Source organism: Calypte anna, chromosome 11 (assembly GCF_003957555.1).
Source record: "Calypte anna isolate BGI_N300 chromosome 11, bCalAnn1_v1.p, whole genome shotgun sequence".
In the NCBI taxonomy this organism is placed as follows: Eukaryota; Metazoa; Chordata; class Aves; order Apodiformes; family Trochilidae; genus Calypte; species Calypte anna.
In genome coordinates, this window is record NC_044257.1 from 2,546,056 (window position 1) to 2,564,171 (window position 18,116).

At 46.7% G+C, this 18,116-nt stretch overlaps 1 protein-coding gene across 1 annotated transcript; it reads left to right on the forward strand.

The window, feature by feature from the left end:
- The first annotated feature begins 1,590 nt into the window (after positions 1–1,590).
- On the forward strand, positions 1,591–17,692 carry DRC7 (dynein regulatory complex subunit 7). Its single transcript, XM_030457834.1, is given in 21 exon segments — positions 1,591–1,633; positions 2,121–2,266; positions 2,672–2,846; positions 3,880–4,005; positions 4,684–4,878; positions 5,213–5,356; positions 5,681–5,899; positions 6,664–6,786; positions 7,815–7,881; positions 8,370–8,498; positions 9,329–9,457; positions 11,559–11,611; positions 11,614–11,784; positions 12,686–12,724; positions 12,726–12,773; positions 12,775–12,903; positions 14,347–14,469; positions 15,541–15,651; positions 16,673–16,867; positions 17,369–17,508; positions 17,587–17,692. Coding segments are annotated over 20 exon segments (2,535 nt in total). The 5' UTR covers positions 1,591–1,633; positions 2,121–2,138; the 3' UTR covers positions 17,678–17,692.
- Positions 17,693–18,116: the final 424 nt, after the last annotated feature.

The window sequence follows — 18,116 nt, forward strand, 5'->3', positions numbered from 1 at the left end:
CCTGTTCAGGGCACCAGTTGTCGACATGGAAGTCACAGACACTGCATACAACCAATATGATCAAGTAAATGCCACTTTATTGTCTAAATAGCTCAGTTTATGTATACTTTCTGGTTCCTGCTCATGCACAAGCCATTTGATGATTGTTTAGCATGTGCTATACACTTGCCTAAAGCAATAATTTGATTGGATGAGGTCTTCTGATCTCACGAAGGGTTGTCTCTGCCCATAGCCTGCATCATGTCCTGCTTTCAGTCATGTACACCCAACTTTGTTCTGCTTTTTGCGCTTGCTTCATCAAACTTGTAGCAACAGTTGACCTTAGCAACATCCTTGAGGTTTACTGCTTGCACAGGTCTCTGGCTCACAGATTAATCAATTCCATTGTGTCTGGATTGTTCACTATGTGTCCATTGCTTTCTAAATATCCCACAGAGATGGAGGGATGAGGACTCAGTTCTGCCGTGCACTGACCTCCAAGGGGAACTGTATCCAGCTGCAGGTAGCTGTGATCACTCAGAGTGATGCTGCTGAGACTTCCATGCATCCTCAGAGGTGGCATTGCTACAGTCACCATGACATAGCAGCAAAGATGAACATCCAGCCCTCCAGGTTTTTACCTAACCACTATGAAAACCAGAAAACAAGAGTGCTTAGCACCTGCTGTTGCCTACAGCCTACTGAGCTGCTAATCAAATTAAAAAAAAAAAAAAAAAAAAAGCCTCCTGCCATGCACCACTGCCAGGTTTGAGTGAGAATCTCTGCTTTTCATTACGGATTTTATAAAGCAATTAACTGGGACAGAAGCTTGTACAGACTTGCTTTGAGATGCAAAGGCTGTGCAGCCTGCAGGCTCTGGAAAGCAACAAAGGAAAAGGACCGGGATGTGTGTCTTAATTTTGGAGGGGGGGGGTTTGGTGGGTTTTTTTGGAGTGATTTGTTTGGTGGTTTTTTTTGGGGCGGGGGGGAGTGTTTTTTGTTTTGTTGGTTTGATTTTGGTTTGTTTTTTTGTTTGTTTGGGTTTGTTTTCCATGTTTTTTAAGAGCTTGAGCCGTGTGGTCTGCACCGGGCTGGGCACAGCCGTCCCGGCGGGCAGCGTTTGCTCTTTCTGTCCCCCCGGGGCAGCACCGGGCAGGAGCTCTCGGACAGGAAAACGCTCAGGCCAGCGGTGGACGGGCCGGGGTATCCCGAGGTGGGTGCGGGACGGTTACTGAGGATGGCCCCGGAGGCACAGGGCAGATCCGGGGCTGGGGAGTGGCCTGGGGCTGCCTGGGGCCTCAGGAGGCCGGGGGGAAGGGGGAGGGAGGAGAGAGCCGAGGGTAGGGCAGGCGAGACCCTGGGGGGCACCCTGAGGGAGAAGCAGGGGAGGCGCCCTGAGGGGCGAAGAGGTCCCGAGGTGGGCCCTGGAGGGCAGCAGGGCCTCCCGGGGCAGGAAGGGTGCAAGAGCGCGGCAGCCCCGTCCCGGCCCCGGGACTCCTCTGAGGCCGTTGCCATGGCGAGCAGGCAGCGGTGAGGCCCGGCGGGACGGGACGGCGCTGGGAAGGCAGCGGAGCAGAGCGCCGGGAGCCGCGGGGAGCAGCGCTGGGACCCCGGACACCCCCAGTGTCACCGGTTCCGCCTCCCACAGGGCAAGGTCTGTGCCTCCTCCTCGCTGTCTGCGTCTCCCATGGTCGGCCTGACCGCACGGAGGAGAAACAAACAGCCCCGGTCGGTCTCCCCGGGGGTAAATAAACAACATAAACTGTCTTGAGAGGGTGCTGAGTGTTGCAGAAGGGCCCCTCAAGGCCCCTGAGCGGCCGGACAGCCTGGGTGCCATCTTAAGGTGCCCAGAGGATTTTCAGAGCTGCTTCCCAGCCTGCAGCAGCCCAGGCAGGCTGAGGGACACAGCATTTCCATGGGCACGGGAAATGGGGACTCACCACGGTCTGACACTTAGCTGTGCAGTGTCCTTCGAGCCAGGCTTCCCCCGGTCAGACATCTTCCCTGCCCTCAGAGAGCCCAGGAGCATGCATCCCAAACTCAGCACCCAGTGTCCTCCCGTTACTGTCACCCTTCTGCCTGCTTCAGCCGTGTATCTGGGTCCCAGCCATGAGTTCATCCTGGTGTGTACATTTCTGTAGTGCCCTGGAGGAGGCAGAATGGACGTTTTGGAGGAGCAGGAGGAAGAGGAGCAAAGAGATGAAGAGCTGAAGGAGACGAATGATGAGCTTCAGGACGTGGAGGAAAAGGTGTCTGAGGAGCAAGTGTGTGTCCCAGCTGATGTCCCGTAAGTCACGTGTCTGTCAGTTACTGGGATGAGCGGGGATGGCCCCATTGGGGTCCCCAGGGAGGCTGCATGTGTATGGATGGCATGTGTGGTCCCCTTGCACAGGGGGGAATGAGGAAGTTTCACATGCCAGGTGTGCTTATCCCAGAGTGCGAGTAGGGCAGGACAGCTCACTTCACTGTACATTCATTCATCCACTGCTGTGTCGTGACTCCATATAAAGATCCCCTAACCCTCTGGACTCAGGTTTACATCACTCCACAGGAGCTTGGCTATGTCAAAACCTTGTCCCTGGATATCATCTCCATTTTCTCCCTAGGAAATGGGGAGCCCTTGGTGTGCTTTAATAGCAGATTGCTGCCAGCTTAATACCTGTCTCTCTCTGTCTCCTCCCGTCCATGGAAGTGGTTTTGACTGGAGCTCCATTGACACGTCCCAGTTACCATCCTCGTACAAGATGAATTCCCTGAAGGAAGAGAAGCTGCTGAACATTGCTGACTGTTTTCTCCAGCAGTACACTCACCTCTGCCCTGACCGCAAGCCACTCTTTCTGCACCCAGTCAATGAGTGCGGCGCGGAGGTACAGGATGGTGTGGGGCTGGGACACTGTGAGTGAGGGGGCACTCAGCTTCCCCAGTGCTTGGGAAGGCAAGCAGCCCTTCCTGCTCTCCTTCCTGACCAAAGGGAATGGCAACCCCCTTGCTATGCCCACAGCACCCTGGGTAACCCCCACTCTTCAAATCCACAAGCACATTGTACCATGCACATGGTGGTGGTGCCATGTAAGTTGCAGCCCTGAAGTGTGTTTCTTAACAAACAGGAAAGGCCACAGAAAAATAAAGGAAACATATGAAATAGATAAAGCTCAGGCTCAGTCACAGATGTGGGGTCTGGATCCAGAGCTAGGTATTATTTTAACCTTCTTTTCTGTCATTATTGTTTCATTAAAGCTGTGTAGATTAGCATTCAACCTGTAAGTCTCTCCTTTATTCTCTTCCCCTTTCTGGGAAGGAAGAGAGGTAAACAGAGAGCATGTGTCATTAGTTTAATTGTCAGCCCATCATTAAACCTTGACAGAAATAAATGTGGAAGTTTGTGGTCTGGTTTTGTTTAGGACTAAACCCAAGCTGCTCAGATGTTGTTTAGTTCTGGACCTGATGCTCCCCCAGGCATCTGGAATTGCTCCTTTGTACCAGGATTCCCCATCATTTATTATATCACTAACATACAAGGCAAAAAATCATAGAATCACAGAATTGTTGTGTTGTGTTGGAAAAGAACTTTAAGATGATCAAGTCCAACCATTAGCCTAGCACTGCTAAGGCCACCACTAAACAATGTCCTTAATGGTGGAGGATGTAAAAGCTGGAAAGGGCAGTAGCTATTTGTCTTGCTTGCAAACTAAGAGAGCTGGCTCACATCTGTAATGTCTGAGATGAGCTTGAAGTTTTAGCCACAGACTTCAGAGAAGAGGTGAAGGTTTCTGACTCAGTAGACTCCTGGGAGGTTCTGAATGTGAGCTGCAACATCCAGGGGTTATCTGAGGATGGCTTTGCACAGGAGACTCTGCCAGGCATCTGCTGGCTAACTAAAGCCCTCTCGTTGCCCTACAGAAGTTTGTGAGCACAACAGTGAGGCCGACCCTGCTGCCTTATGCAGAGCTGTACCACTGGGATGGCTGTGCCAGCTTTGTCTCTGATTACCTCACCATGGAGCCCCTCAAGTCACCTCTCACACCGGTAAGAAAGGGGCTGCTGTCCCATCAGAAGAGCCCCATAATGGAGGTGGCAGAAGGCCCTCTCTGTAGGACAAAAGTGGACCTGAAATCCCAGTGCCCCAAGAGTCCCAGGGTCTCCAGAGGAGCTCTGGGGCTTTGCAGCCACAGAGAATGTAACTTAATTTAGCAGATGGAGACTTCCATGATCACCTTAGATGAGGTCTGAGATATGGGAGGAGACTGTGTAGAACCTCTCTGGATGTGCATATTGATCCCTTTGCTTGCTCAGTAGTGAGGGCCAAAGGGAATATGGTCTCTCCTTTGATCTGCAGTTTAGCTTATGGGTCTTTTGCATTGAAAGGCTGCAGACAGACCAGCTAGAGGTGGAGGTAAACCCCATTCCAGACTTGTGGTTAGCATTAGGTTTGTAGCAGTTTGATGATATGATCGGCCCATCTTTCCTTTTGGTTATGTTTGTCTCCAGATTTGGGGGCAGAGTTTCCCTAGATCACTTCTGGGAGGACTTCCCCAGATCACTTCTGGGGACTGTAGCTTAATATAAGAAGTCTAAATAACAGATTCCCTGTGGGTGCAAAGCCCAGGGATATGAGCAATGCCCTTTGTCTCTCTTGCTCTCTGTCTGGTGTGTGTTGCAGCTTCACAAGACAAGCACTGCAAATGTGCATCTCTTTCTTTCAAGCCCAGTTCGCTCTATTCCCCAACCACCATCCTGAAATACCAGAGAGGGAACTGCTTTGACTTCAGTGTGCTGCTGTGCTCCATGCTGATCGGGGCTGGGTACGATGCCTACTGTGTGCATGGCTATGCCACCCGTGAGATGTGCACCCTGGATGAGACTCTGGAGCTGTGCCCACTGCTCAGGAAGCCACCAGAGGTGAGACATGCAGTGAGTGGGCAGGGAGGAGCCCACCATGTGTGCTCAACCTTTTCATTTCCAGTGAACTCCAGACTTGAGCCAGGGGGAACAGCTTCAGGTCCACACTGGATTTCAGTGTGTTAACACACAGGGACCTCACAAAAGGGATCACTTAAGTGATTTTCCACAGTTTCTTAAAAGGCCTCTGTCTTTGTGGAATTCCTGCTCACCAGGTCCAGTACTGCAAACTGCTAAGGGCTGGGAACTGGGAGGTACCTGTAAGTTGTACGTGTTCTCCCTTCTCTTGATCTCTGCTGGGTTTTACAGCAATACCTGGCTTTTGTGGAGGCAGGTACCAGAAGTTGAGATAAAGAAGTCCAACAAGTACAGAATTAAGCCCCGACCAGTCTTGCAGAGCATGTTTGAGCTTCAGCAGGAGGCTAAGAAGAAGGCAGAAACTGAAGCTGCTCAAAACAAGGAAGGAGAAGAGGAAAAGGTCACGGTGAGTTGGTGAGGTTCCCATCATGTTAGCTCCAAGAGCAAGAGCTGAGGCACAGGTAAATGTCTGATCAAATAAAGTAGCTCACCATCCTCTGCCATGAAGGACAGCACAACCCTGATCATGGCCAGGAGAACTTGTCCTCTGGGAACACAGTGTATGCTGGTACAGGTATATGTACTGCGTACCTTATTCTCCTGAAGATTGTTAAGGGCCTGTAGATCTTTAGAAGTGGGCAGTGGAGAAAATAAAATTGCCATTGGATTGGTCTAAAGTGTCAGTAAAATGACAATAACTGCTGTGCTGTCCTCTGCAATACAGGGAGTGGAAAAGCACAAGCGTGACCCTTTGCACGGCTTGTGGGTGCATGCGTGGGTTTTGGTTCTGTCAGGGAAGAGAGAGGTTCCTGAGACCTTCTTCATCAACCCCTTCACGGGTAACAGCCACAGCACCATGGATGAGCAGTTCCTTGGCATTGAGAGTGTTTGGAACCACAAAAACTACTGGATCAACATGCAGGACTGCAGGAATGGCTGCAAGGTAATGAGCTGTTAAGCACCCTGTGCCTGGGAGGAACAGCTGGGCTAACCTGAGTCCTTGGGAAGCCCAGGATCAGTGGTCAGTTTCCACATTCCCTGTGTTGCTCATGGGCTTCTTTGATTGCATAGACCCTGGAAGTACTCCAGGACATGCCAGGCCCTGAGCTAGCAAATATGAATCCCACCTATTAGACCCCTACAGTGCCAGAATATCAGCTTTTACGGCTGGATGGACACCTGGTCTCTCTACATCTAAAGGTAGAGGATGTTTTGAGCCTAACAGACACAGCTCTAGGCACAGAAGATCTTGATTAGGCTCTTCCCACACCTCAGCTACTCCCTGGCTGATGTAAAGTCTGGGAGGTGAGGGTCTGAGTTAGAGCAGCATCATTTCCCATGGGAATGACCCTGGAGAAAGAACTGAAAGAGAAAGAATGGAGAAAGAATGGAGAAAGAATGGAGAAAGAATGACCCTGCCCAAGGAAGGAGGCAAAAGCATTTCCACCAGCTTCTCTTGTGGCAGAGGTACCATGAGGAAAGGGATCTGCAGCTCTCTAGGCACAGGGGCAGTCTATGGGGTCCCACAAGCCAGCCAAGAGTCTGAAAAGCCCACCTCACTGAGATCCAAGCTCTTTCTCCAGTCTTTTCACTGTCTGACAACCAGAGAGGTCCCGAGCACTGCAGATGTGCAGGAGCAGTGTTGAGTTTTGTGTCAGGCCCTTGAGACTGCCCTGTGGTTATGTGGGTTTCTTTGGTCTGGCCTAGGATCTCATCTTTGACTTGAGTGACACTATCCGCTGGGAAATGATGCTTTTGGGAAGCAGCAAGCCTCTTCAGCTCCCAGAAGCTGAGAAAGAAAAGGAGTTACCTGAGGCCATGGATGACATGGTGAGTGACCTAAGTGGTGGCTCTGGGGCAATGGGGATGCTGTATCCCACTGGTGCATTGGTAGGTCTGTGGATGTCTGCCTGCCTGCTGCCCTCTCCAGGTCACATCAGGATTGCTTTAGTGAGGTTTTGTGCTTTAGTGCTTTAGTGTTGGTTTGTGCTTTAAGACTCCCTCTCCATTTTGAATAATTTTAATGATTTTTGAAGCAGAACCTCAAGTGGTATGAAGCTGAACTTACTGGTGTCCTGAGTGGCTAGGGATCTCTGGAGCCCACCAGTGCACAGTGCACAGGCCTTTGGGAGGAAATAATTTAAAAAAATAAAATTCAAACCAAATTTTTTCTGGACTTTTTTTAATCTCATGGTGTAGTGGAGGATGTCCCTGCCCATGGCAAGAAGCTGGAACTACAGGATCTTTAAGGTTTCTTCCAGCCTAAACCATTCTGTGAATCTGTGGTCAGCACCCTGCTATCCTGGATGCTAAGTGGAGTTGCCAGTCAGATACACAAATCATGGATGTTCTCTTAATACACACAAAAAAATGGTTTGTTATCCTGGTGGGAGAACATAGCATGATAAAGTAGGCATTGTGCCAGCACAACAGGATGGAGGAACACCAGTAACAGCATGTTCCCTCCCATTATCTGCTCTCCTCAGCCTGTGCCCATAACTGGGGAGCAAAGTGCCTGGCGTGATTATTATCTGGTGGTCATTAGTTTGAATTATGATTGTCACATCCATCCCCTGTCCAGCATGAGCCAGGAGAAGATAATTTCATGAGATGTGCTAGTGAGAATGTGAGGATGCAATAAAACTCCTTCCCCATAAATGTCAGCATGTTGCATGCCTCTGTCCCCAAGCTGTGTGTGACCCCAAGCTCTCATCCCTTCCCTGCCATGTTCTCCAGGAGCAGCACAGCCTTGCATGAGCTGAGCTCTGATAACTGCACTGCATTCTCTAGAACTAAAATGCCTTCTGGCACAGTAAGTAAGCTGCCAAAAATGCAAATCTCTCCTTCTGTTTTATCAGCATAAGGAAGACGTGAGTTTTGACATGCCACCCTCATGGGTAGCCCCAATTCAGATATCTCCCAGAGGTATGCATTCTGCCTTTGCCTTTTGCTTGCCCCCCAGATAACCTTGGAGTGGATTTGGGATGTTTGTTTAAGTCTGCCTTTAGGATAGACAAGGTGCAGCAGTGAAGTGCAGTAGACAAAGGCAGCAGCAGTTATTGGTGTGAATGCCTGCCCACCATGCACTGTCTCATCCTGGGTGGTAGAACAACTGCAGACACACCCCCATTGATTCTCCTGGACCAATGACTTGGCCTGGTATTGACTTTCTGTTACTGCCATGCACAGGGGACTGCCCTAGCATCATCTGTTGGGGAGAGAAAAGGGTTATTACACTACTATAACATTAAAGCACTTGAGGCAGGGGCTGAAAAGCTTTACAAAATAAAGCAACTGAACAAAATAAAAAATGTGTTTTCTATCAGACCATGGTTTTCTTTCTCTTGAATCATTTATCCTGGGACTGAGAACAAGGGTGTGAATTTTTCTGACACTTCTCTTGCCGATTGCAGAGTTTGAGACCCACTGTTCCCAGGGGAGTAAGGTGATCCTGTACAAACAAGCAAAACTGGAGAAATGGGCACCATACCTGAATGAAAATGGGCTGGTGAAACGCCTCACCATCTATGAAGACTTTAACTGTAAGAGGGATGTGTGAAACACACTTGATGCACTGAGCAAACATAGCCTGGGGTGTGCTATGGGAGGGGGAAGGAGGGTGGTCCCCTTTCTGCCAGAGTCTCTCTTGTGTTTTCTCTCTTCCTTTCACATTTGTTGGGGGACTTATCTACCATATCTTCAGATGCTTCATCACACTTGCTGCCCACCAAGCCCCAGAACTTTCTAGCATTCCTAGAGATTCCTGCCATAGTTTGAATTGGCTTTACACCCCAACAGTGAGGCTGTTAAGTGTAGCAGGTCAGCTGCTTTGATTTGCAGTCTTTGGAGAAATGGAAAGCCAGTTTTATTCGATCCAATAGTACATCTCTTCCCACTGGGGTGGACAGGAACAGCTTCTGACTGTGGATATTTCTGTACTCAGACCCATTATTCTTCTCCAGCTGGTCTAAGAAACCATGCAGAATCCTAACTGGCTATAGAGTGTCCTGTATGCAGCCCTCTTGGGTTCTGTGATGCCCCTGTCTCTTTTCCCTTCCCTCCTGCCATTATCATATTTGAGGTGAAATTTCTCTTGCCTAGCTGTAGCTATCTGCTGTGCCTCCTGAGCTCATTACTTTAATTCTTGTTGATGGAGAGCAATAAACCCTCTTAAAGTGTAATTCATCTAGTCAAGTGTAGATCAGGATTTATCTACAAAATGCCCCTGTGCACAGGGCCAATTCCAGTGGCTGCACAATGTCTGCTGTGTCAGCACAAGGTGCTTCACAGACACTGAGAGCTCATCAGACAAATCACAGCACCTCAAAAGGGTGACTGACACAAGGCTCTGAAACCCTTTGTCTCCTTTCAGATACTGAAGCAGTGGAGATAAGGGAGTGGTTCAAAAACCGAGAAGACCTGTTGGATATGAGACAGGTGAATATACAAACACAGGTGACCACAGACTTCTTCAGCCCAGGACGCCTCCTCAATCTTAAAGGTATTTAAGCTCATCTGGGAGGCCACTGCAGCTGAGGGGACTTCATGTGAATCCCTCTTAATAGTTGCAAAGTCCAGAACTGGAGAGGATGACAGACTTATGGAATGCATCATCTAGACAAATAATACAGTATCCACTAGAGAAATGGGTTATTGGCTGACAGTTCTGGATAGAACAGAAGAAAAAGATGTACCTATCACATATATGGGGTGATACAATTTACTTTTGCCATAAGAGGTGATAGACATAGAATCTTTCCCCTCAAGATTATCTTTGGTCTCAGTGTTGTGCAGCTGGGGGACAGAAAGTGCTGCATCAGGTCTGTTGCTAGAGCATTTCACCTCAAGAGCCCATTCCTGGTTTAGGAATCACAGAATTGTCAAGACTGGTAAAGACCTCTAAGATCACCGCATCCAATCATCAATATCCTCCCCACACCAAATAAAATAAATAAAATATATGTATCAATGTCTGTATCACCATGCCCACTAGAGCATGTCATGAAGTGCCTCATCTACATGTTTTTTAAATACTTCCAGGGATGGTGATCCCACCACCTCCCCGAGCAGCCCATTCCCATGCATAACTATGTCCTCAGTAAAGAAATTCTTCCTTATACCTAAACCTTCTATGGTGCAACTTCAGGCCATTTCCTCTAGTCCCATCATTATTCACTTGAGAGAAAAGGCCAGCACCCACCTCCCTACAACCTCCTTTTAGATAGTTGTAGAGGTCTCCTCTCAGCCTTCTCTTCTCCAAACTAAACATTCCCAATTTCCCTCAGCCTCTCCTCACAGGACTTGTTCTCCAGACCCTTCACCAGCTTGGTTGCCCTTCTCTTAACTTGCTCCAGCAGCTCAATGTCCTTCTTGTGGTGAGAGGCTCAGAACTGAACACAGTACCTGAGGTGCAGTGATCACTTCCTTCCTCCTGCTGGCCACACTGCTCCTGATACAAGCCAGGATACTGTTGGCTTTCCTGGCCACCTGGACAAACTGCTGGCTCATATTTAGCTGGCTTGTTGACCAGCACCCCCAGATTCTTTTCTGCCTGGAAGCTTTCCAGCCACTCCTCCTCAAGTCTGTAGCCTTTCATTGGGTTGTTGTGACCAAAGTGCAGGACTGGGCACTTGGCCTTGTTGAATCTCATTTTATTGGCCTAGGCCCACAGATCCAACCTCTCCAGGTCCCTCTGCAGAGCCATCCTACCCTTGAGCAGATCAACATTCCCATCCAACCTGGTGTTGTCTGTAAACTACTGAGGAAGCACTCAGTCCCCTCATCTAGATCATTGACATAGATACTGAATGAGACCAGCACCAGAACAGAGCCCTGGGGAACCCCACTGGTGACTCTCTGCCAACTGGATTTAACTTCTCTGACTTCAACTTTCTGGGCCTGTTTTTAACCCAATGAAGAGTACACATGTCTGTGCCATAAGCTGCCAGCTTCTCTGGGGAATGCTGTGGGAGACAGTGTCAAAGGCTTTAGTAAAGTTCAGGCAGACAATGTCCACAGCCTTTCCCTTGTCCACTGGGTGGGCCACCTGCTCATAGAACAACACCAGGTTGGTCAAGCAGAACCTTCCTTTCCTGAGGTCATGCTGGCTGGGCCTGATCCCCTGGCTGTCCTGTCCTGTGAGTGCACTCAAGATGAACCTCTCAATAATTTTCCAGGCACTGAGGTCAGGCTGACAGGCCTGTAGTTCCCTGGACCCTCCTTTCTGGCACTTGTTGTAGATGGGTGTCACACTGTCAATCCTCCAGGCCTCTGGGACCTCCATTATTAACCAAGAGAGTTGATAAACAATGGAGAGAGGCTTGGTGAACTCCTTTGCCAGAGGGGCAGAGAGCAGGGTCATGGCTCCACTTGGTGTGTAAGGAAGTGTAAGGAGGGCTGTGGTTGTGTAAAGCTGTCCTGTCATCCTCAGGGCATATCAGTACACAGCAGTGAGGAGATAAACATTCCCTTTGTACACTCTTAGGTGCATTTGAATTACTGTCTGCTAAAGAAAATGAGGACTTCTCCTGGACACACTGGTGCTCACCACATTCTGGCCGCTGGACTCTGAAAGCATTTGACAATCTCTCTTCTGTCCTTAGCTCACACCTATAAGTCACTGGAACCCAGGACTGAACGTACAATGGAGTTTTACCACGTGTGGCACGAGTCGATGGCCTCCAGAACGTGTTTGAGAATGCTACTGAGATGATCGAGTACTTTGTGGGGAGGGAAGACTTCCTGCATGTCCGGCACACAGAGTTTGGCAAAAACAAAAGAAAATACAGTTTGGCTGGCACCACAACTGACAACTTCCGGCCTATAGTGGTATGGTCCAAGGCAGGAACAGAAAAATACCTGTCATTGGGATATTTATACCATGCAAAATTCACTGTCCTAGGGCTTTAGGTTCCTTTTCATGGTCACAAGCCAAGGCAAAAAACTTCAGATTGGAAGGTCCAGGCCCCTGTTGAGCTAGCTGTGTCTCACAGTCACAGCCTGACAGCTACAGTGTGACCAGTTGTCAGGAACATGCACTGAGCAGCTGGAATGAAATGGGAAACTAGACTGTGTGTGTGTCAGAGGGAAGAAAAAAAACCTTGATATGATTTTGGAATGACATTTTGCTAGATTCAAACTAGTCAAATAGTTTCATATTCTGATCCCCCAAACTAGTAGCATTTTGGGTTCGCTGATGAGATGTCCCATCATTCTGCTTTGTTACCAGCAGATAAATACTACCTCTTCCCCCTAGACAGGTGCTGATTTAGAGAACACAAGAGAGTGGAATCTCAAATATGCCAATATTGGTTCAGATCTGCTGTTATCTTGCCAGGACAGAGCCATGCAGAGCCTGTCTTTGGACCAGCACCCAACATTGCTCCCTTTTTCCTTTCTTTTTTTCAGTAATGTAGGAAATTTGTTATGCTCCAAAATACCTTGCCTCTTGCAGTTCCCTCAGGCAGGGATGCATCCAAGCTAACCTTGAGCTTGGAAAGCATACTTAGCTCCACAATTATGAGACCTTTTTTTTGCTTAAGCAGGTTTGGTTTTGTTTTTTTTTTCCTCAGTCACAGGAAAGAACCATAGGACTATGGGCCAGGGGATACCATCTCAGTCCAGGCTGAAAAGCCCAGTTTACCTTGGCTTTTTACCCAAATTCTGCAAAATATCTTAGTTTCCTGCATAGTCTTACCTACTTTCATCAATTTTTTTCACCCCCCATTAGCAAATCAAGGAATATTTCCACAGAAACCTAGAAAAGCCTGGCTGATGAAGATGTAGCAGAACGTACCTTTCTGATCACAGAAGACGTGAATCAGTCTGACATATCACCTCAAGGATAAGTATATTACTGCCTCAAAGAAGGATTTCTTTAAAGTAGCAGAGGATGATAGGAGAGGAGATGAAGCCATCATGACTCCAGAAATGTGCATCACATACCAGGTATGCAGAAAAACTACTTAATGTCTTGAAGCTTTTCTAGATCACAGTATACAACAGGAAGGTGAAATGTCAGTGGAAGAACTACAAGCATGACACAGCCATGCTGCCCCCTCTGCTCCCTCTGTACTTACAGACAGCCTCAGGCCCTGGGATTGCTTTACTGTGCTGAAGTGCTTGGGCATGCTGAGTGCACTGTAGTGTGCAGGGCTTGCTGTAGCTATGGCTGAAGTTGTCTTCCCAGACTTGGTCATCAGGCAGTGTTGATACAGCCACTCAGATCTTAAAGATGCTGGTTCAGCTGTTGTAGGGCTTGGTCCACTGGATCCATGGCAAGGAAGCTGAAAAATTCCCCCTTCTGTTTTCTCTTGGAGAATAGAATCATAGAACTGTTTGGTTGGAAAAGACTTTTGAGATCATCAAATCCAACCATTAACCCAGCCCCTGTCAAGTTGCTGCTAAACCTCAGCACCCCATCTACATGGCTTTTGAAATCCCTCCATGATGGGGAACTCCACCACTCGCTCCACAAATCCTTTGCCAGGGGCTGATAACTCTTTCAGGGAATAAATTGTTCCTAATATCCAATCTAGACCACCCCTGGACAACCTGAGGTCCTTTCCTTTTGTCTTATCACTTGTTCAGTGGGAGAAGAGACCATTCCCCCCTTGCTCCAAGCTCCTTTCAGGTATTTGTAGAGAGTGAGAAGGTCTCCCCTCACCCTCCTTTTCTCGAGATAAAATACCCCCAGTTCCTTCAGCTGATTCTTGAGACTTGTGCTTCAGACCCTTTCACAGTTTTGTCTCTCCCTTCTTGGAGTCACATAATTTCTTTAATCTCCCAGTTTACCCACCAGATGCAGAGCAAAATGCTGAGGCTTAATGCCTTCCTGATGGCCTTAAATAAATAATATTTTTTTTAAAGGTGGACTGCTGTCATTAAGCCAGATTGTCCACCAGAGTGGAGAGCATACCCCCAGAGTAGGATGTGTTACTCCACTAACATCACTCCACAAGTTTCTAATAGGGAGCAGAAGTCTGCCAGTAAATTCTGCAGTGATGCTACACAATTACATGGAGGAAAATCAAAGAGAGATCGGAAATACAGGATTTTTTTATATTATGCAAGTTTTTAAAAAAATCTTCTATTTCTCGTTGAGGAGAATACACAGAAGTCAATTGCTGCTGTGCCATCCTTTCATCTCAAACCCTGCCAAACTTGTTCCAACCTAACAACAGCAGCATCAGCCAAGTGCAGTGAGTCTCACGTTACTGATGCATTCAAAATCAAAATGAAGTCCAATGACCATGGGGTGGATGTTTCAGTGGTGGAAATCAGTGTCACTGTACTGACTATAGGAGAACTGTACCTGGTTCTGTTAGCAGAGTTCCTGGTCCTGGGCACCCAAAGCAGACTACTTTCTTTCATGAGCTTATCTGCTTCCAGGCTGGATCCTCTGAGAAAGACAAGAAGCTGATTCCTTTGTACAAGTTGTTGCAGGAGCTAACAATTGAAGAGAAGAGGCTGAAGCAACAAGTCCAGCAGGTCTGAAGCAGAGGTAACAGGGAGGTGTCCACGCTGTTGTCAAAGTCTGTTAGGCATGGAGATGGTTTTCAGCTGACTGGCTGCCACAGAATCCTCAGCAGAAGCTGTGATAAAACTCCAGTGTCACAAAGCTGGTTTCCATGCTGAATGATCAAGCTTGCACCCCAGAATTGTTCAGCAAAAGCAACAGCTTTAATATATTCATGGAGAGTCACTTTCCAGTGCTCTGCTCTTAATATTCATCCTCTGGGAGGAAGAGAGTTTCAGAGAGCAATGACAGCAGATGAATCAGGGCACCTAGAAACATCTCTGCCTTTTGCCTGGGAATGAGACAAGAAAAGATAATGTAATTGGTCTGCTGGCTGCTAGGCATTTCTGGGAAGGCCTGTTGTACTGAAGCAACTTTTTTGTGGGAGCAACTGTAGAGAAGTATCCATAAAATACATTGCTTTGACTGCTAATCACACGGTGACCAGTGTAACAAATCCATGTTCTTAGATGTCTTTGTAATGACTTCATAGAAATACAACCATGATAGCAGAGGGGGCAAACCAACTTGATAATTTTTTTAGTGTTTTTGTGAGGAAGAAGAGCCCCTGAAGGAGCTGGAGATAATACTCAGCTATGTTAGCACAGAAATCTAGGGATAATTAAGAACAAGATTGCAAAAGTCTTTTTTTTTTTCAGAAATTTGAAGGTAGTTCACTGTGACCTCATGAACTACCTTGCCATATTTCTGAATATATAAACAGACAAAATATTCACATTTCTTTTACTGTCTATCCTGTTAAGACAAACCAATAAGCCAATGCCAAAGTGCAATTTCAAAAGCAGCAGCAGGACTATGACTCCAGAAAAACTTTCTGGACAGGTAATATAAACGTGCTCCAGCATTTCATACAGAGTAGCAATCTAAAAATAAGAGCACTATTGGCTTGATCCACCAGCAGGATATGAACATATTTGCATAGATTGCCCATATTTAACCTTCTGCTACAGTCCTTGTATGCAGCATTTGCTTTGTTAGCAGGTCGAGGTAGCAGTACTGTCATTTTGTGGGAAAGCTGAGGGGTCTGTCTTCTGACTTTTTGGAAGGTGTTAAATATTTTGGAGATTCGTGAGAATGAAGAAAGCAACATTAAATTGTCAGTTTCAATTTTTAACACTGAGAGGAATGAAATGAGAAGACAACAATATGGAGCCACGGTATGCAATCATTAATCTTTATTAATTCAGATTAATTAATTAATTAATAATTTATTACATGTATGCAAAGAAATCCCAAGGAAGCTTCTTGTTTGAGGAACTATCTCTGGAGAGCTTTTAGTGTCATTAAAACATACTGGGCGAAATATTGAGCAGGTGTAAATTGGCATTGCTTCTGTTGACTTCCCATGACAAGATAACATAATCATGTTGTGACCTTCTGGCTTTCTCAAAAAATTCACATCACTGAGAAGGATTACTGGTTTAGTTTTAGTTAATAAAGGAAGTAAGTAATAAGAATTAGTTGATAATAGATATTATGGGGGGAGTGTAAGAATTTATTCTATGCTCCATCTCTCTAGACAGGGCTCATTGTGTTAGGCAAATACATTGGGATATGAATCAGTTCTTGGATTTCATTGTTGCTTGCAAAGCCTGTTTTATTCCAGGACCTCTGAGGAATCAATACCTTATGAATGTTCTGGACAAATATAAAAATATTCAAGAATAATTACTTGCAATTTTTCAAGATTTCCAAGATGCTTCTTGTGCATGGATTTTAGACTGAGCTTTTCTACACAGAGAGGTTGTAGAAGGTGACTGGGTTTTGCACTCCAAGCTTCTGGTGTGAAGCACAACCAGGGCAAAGAGCCAAGAACCAGCTGTTTGCCAGCCTACATCAAAATACCCTGTCCTAATCTTTTTTTATCCAAATAAAAGTACATTCTGTAGAGCCCTTAATGCTGTGGATAACAGGTTTTGTGTACTGAAGACATCTCTGCAATCAGGGAAATTAGGAGAAATGATAAAAAGGAAGATAAAAAACTACAGAATGAAAATTGCATCAGGAAAGGGTTGGTGTGAAAACCTAATACAAAACAATGGTTTTGACTGAACTATAGGAAAAAGAAACCTCTCTTTGCAGGAGGAGTTTTGGTCTTTGCTTGCATTTTGCTGCATCACAGGGTGTTTGGGGAAGCAGTTAAATGGGACCATGACTCTTTCTGTTCTGTCCCTCCAGGAGAAAGGGACAGAGGATGAGCTCCCAGGACAAAAGGAACAGGATGTAGATTACCTGGCACCTTTTCTTATTCGACTTGGCAACAGGGAGCAGTTGACCAAGGGGCAGGCTCTCCATGTCAGAGATGACTGCCTGATGGATTTTAAGCATCGTCTGGTTAAAAGAGTTACCACCATCCAGGCTCGCTTTGAAAAGGTATTCCCAGCCTTGCCCCAGGATGTGCTGTTACTGGGCTCCCTTCTGCACTGGCAGGAGGGAAACACACATTGTGTGGCATCAGCAGGCAAGAAACAAACATCAACATCCTTCGATTACTTTAAGAGAGCCATAAGTATCCATATATATGTGTGTATACATACATACATATATATATATATTTGTCATTAGCATGTGAAATCAGAGAGCAGAATAGCTCCATGGTGAAATTTAGGCCCCATCTTGATCAGAGCTTCTTTGGTTCTCCAGTGCTATAGTGAAACAACTTCAGGTTTTGCTGCCTTTCCCTGTTCCATGTATTTTGATTCCTCGTTTTCTTGTTCTCTGATACCTTATCCAAAACTTAGTCCCCGCCACAAAAACAACTGAGCTCCACTTTGTGGTTTCCTTCATCTCAGCTCCCCAAACTTGACCTGCCTTTGCTCCTCCTGGCTGCCCTCTCTCTTCCCCTGACTCCTGGTTGCTTGTTCCCCACAACAGGCAGTGGAAGAGCTGCAGAAGAGGAAGCAGTGGTTTCAGGACAACAGGAATCAGCTCAGCACAAAGGAGGAGGATGATTTCCTTGCTTGTTACTCTGAAGCCATGTTCCACATCCATATTCTAAAGCTGAGGCTCAGCAGGTATTGGGAATAGCTGTCTGAGCACAGCACCCAAGGACGGTGTGCAGTTTTCCTCTGATGTCCCATTTCTTCTTTTAGGGAAAAGCAGACAGCACCCCAGAAATACCTCGCTCTTGAGGAGAAGCTGCGCAAAGATCCCCGCCTAACAGAGCACCTCAGCCATGCCTGATTACTTTGTTCCTTCACATCAGACACTGCAAACCAGTGCTGAAGTCTTAGAACCAGCCTGAAAAAATTGTGGAAAGCTTTTCTTACTTCCAGTAAACCTTTTGTTATCAGCAGATTAATGGAAATTTTAATCAACTTGTAGCATCCCAGGGTTGTCTTCTTTTCCCTCTTTTGGTTTAAGACCCACCTGCAGTCACATAAGTGATCTTCTCATGTGATTCCATCATGTCTGAGACTGAAGTCTGAATGAGACCTTAGCTTTAAAGTCTGCTTCAGAACTTGCTACATATATTGCACACTGTATTACAGGGCCTTTCCCCCAAACTGCTCTCTAGGTGGTGACATCAGGAGCAGGATTATTTAGAATACTGGTTCTTTTCCAATATATTGGTATTTTAACAGATTTATAATTTGGTTTTGGAACTAGCACAAGCAAAGAA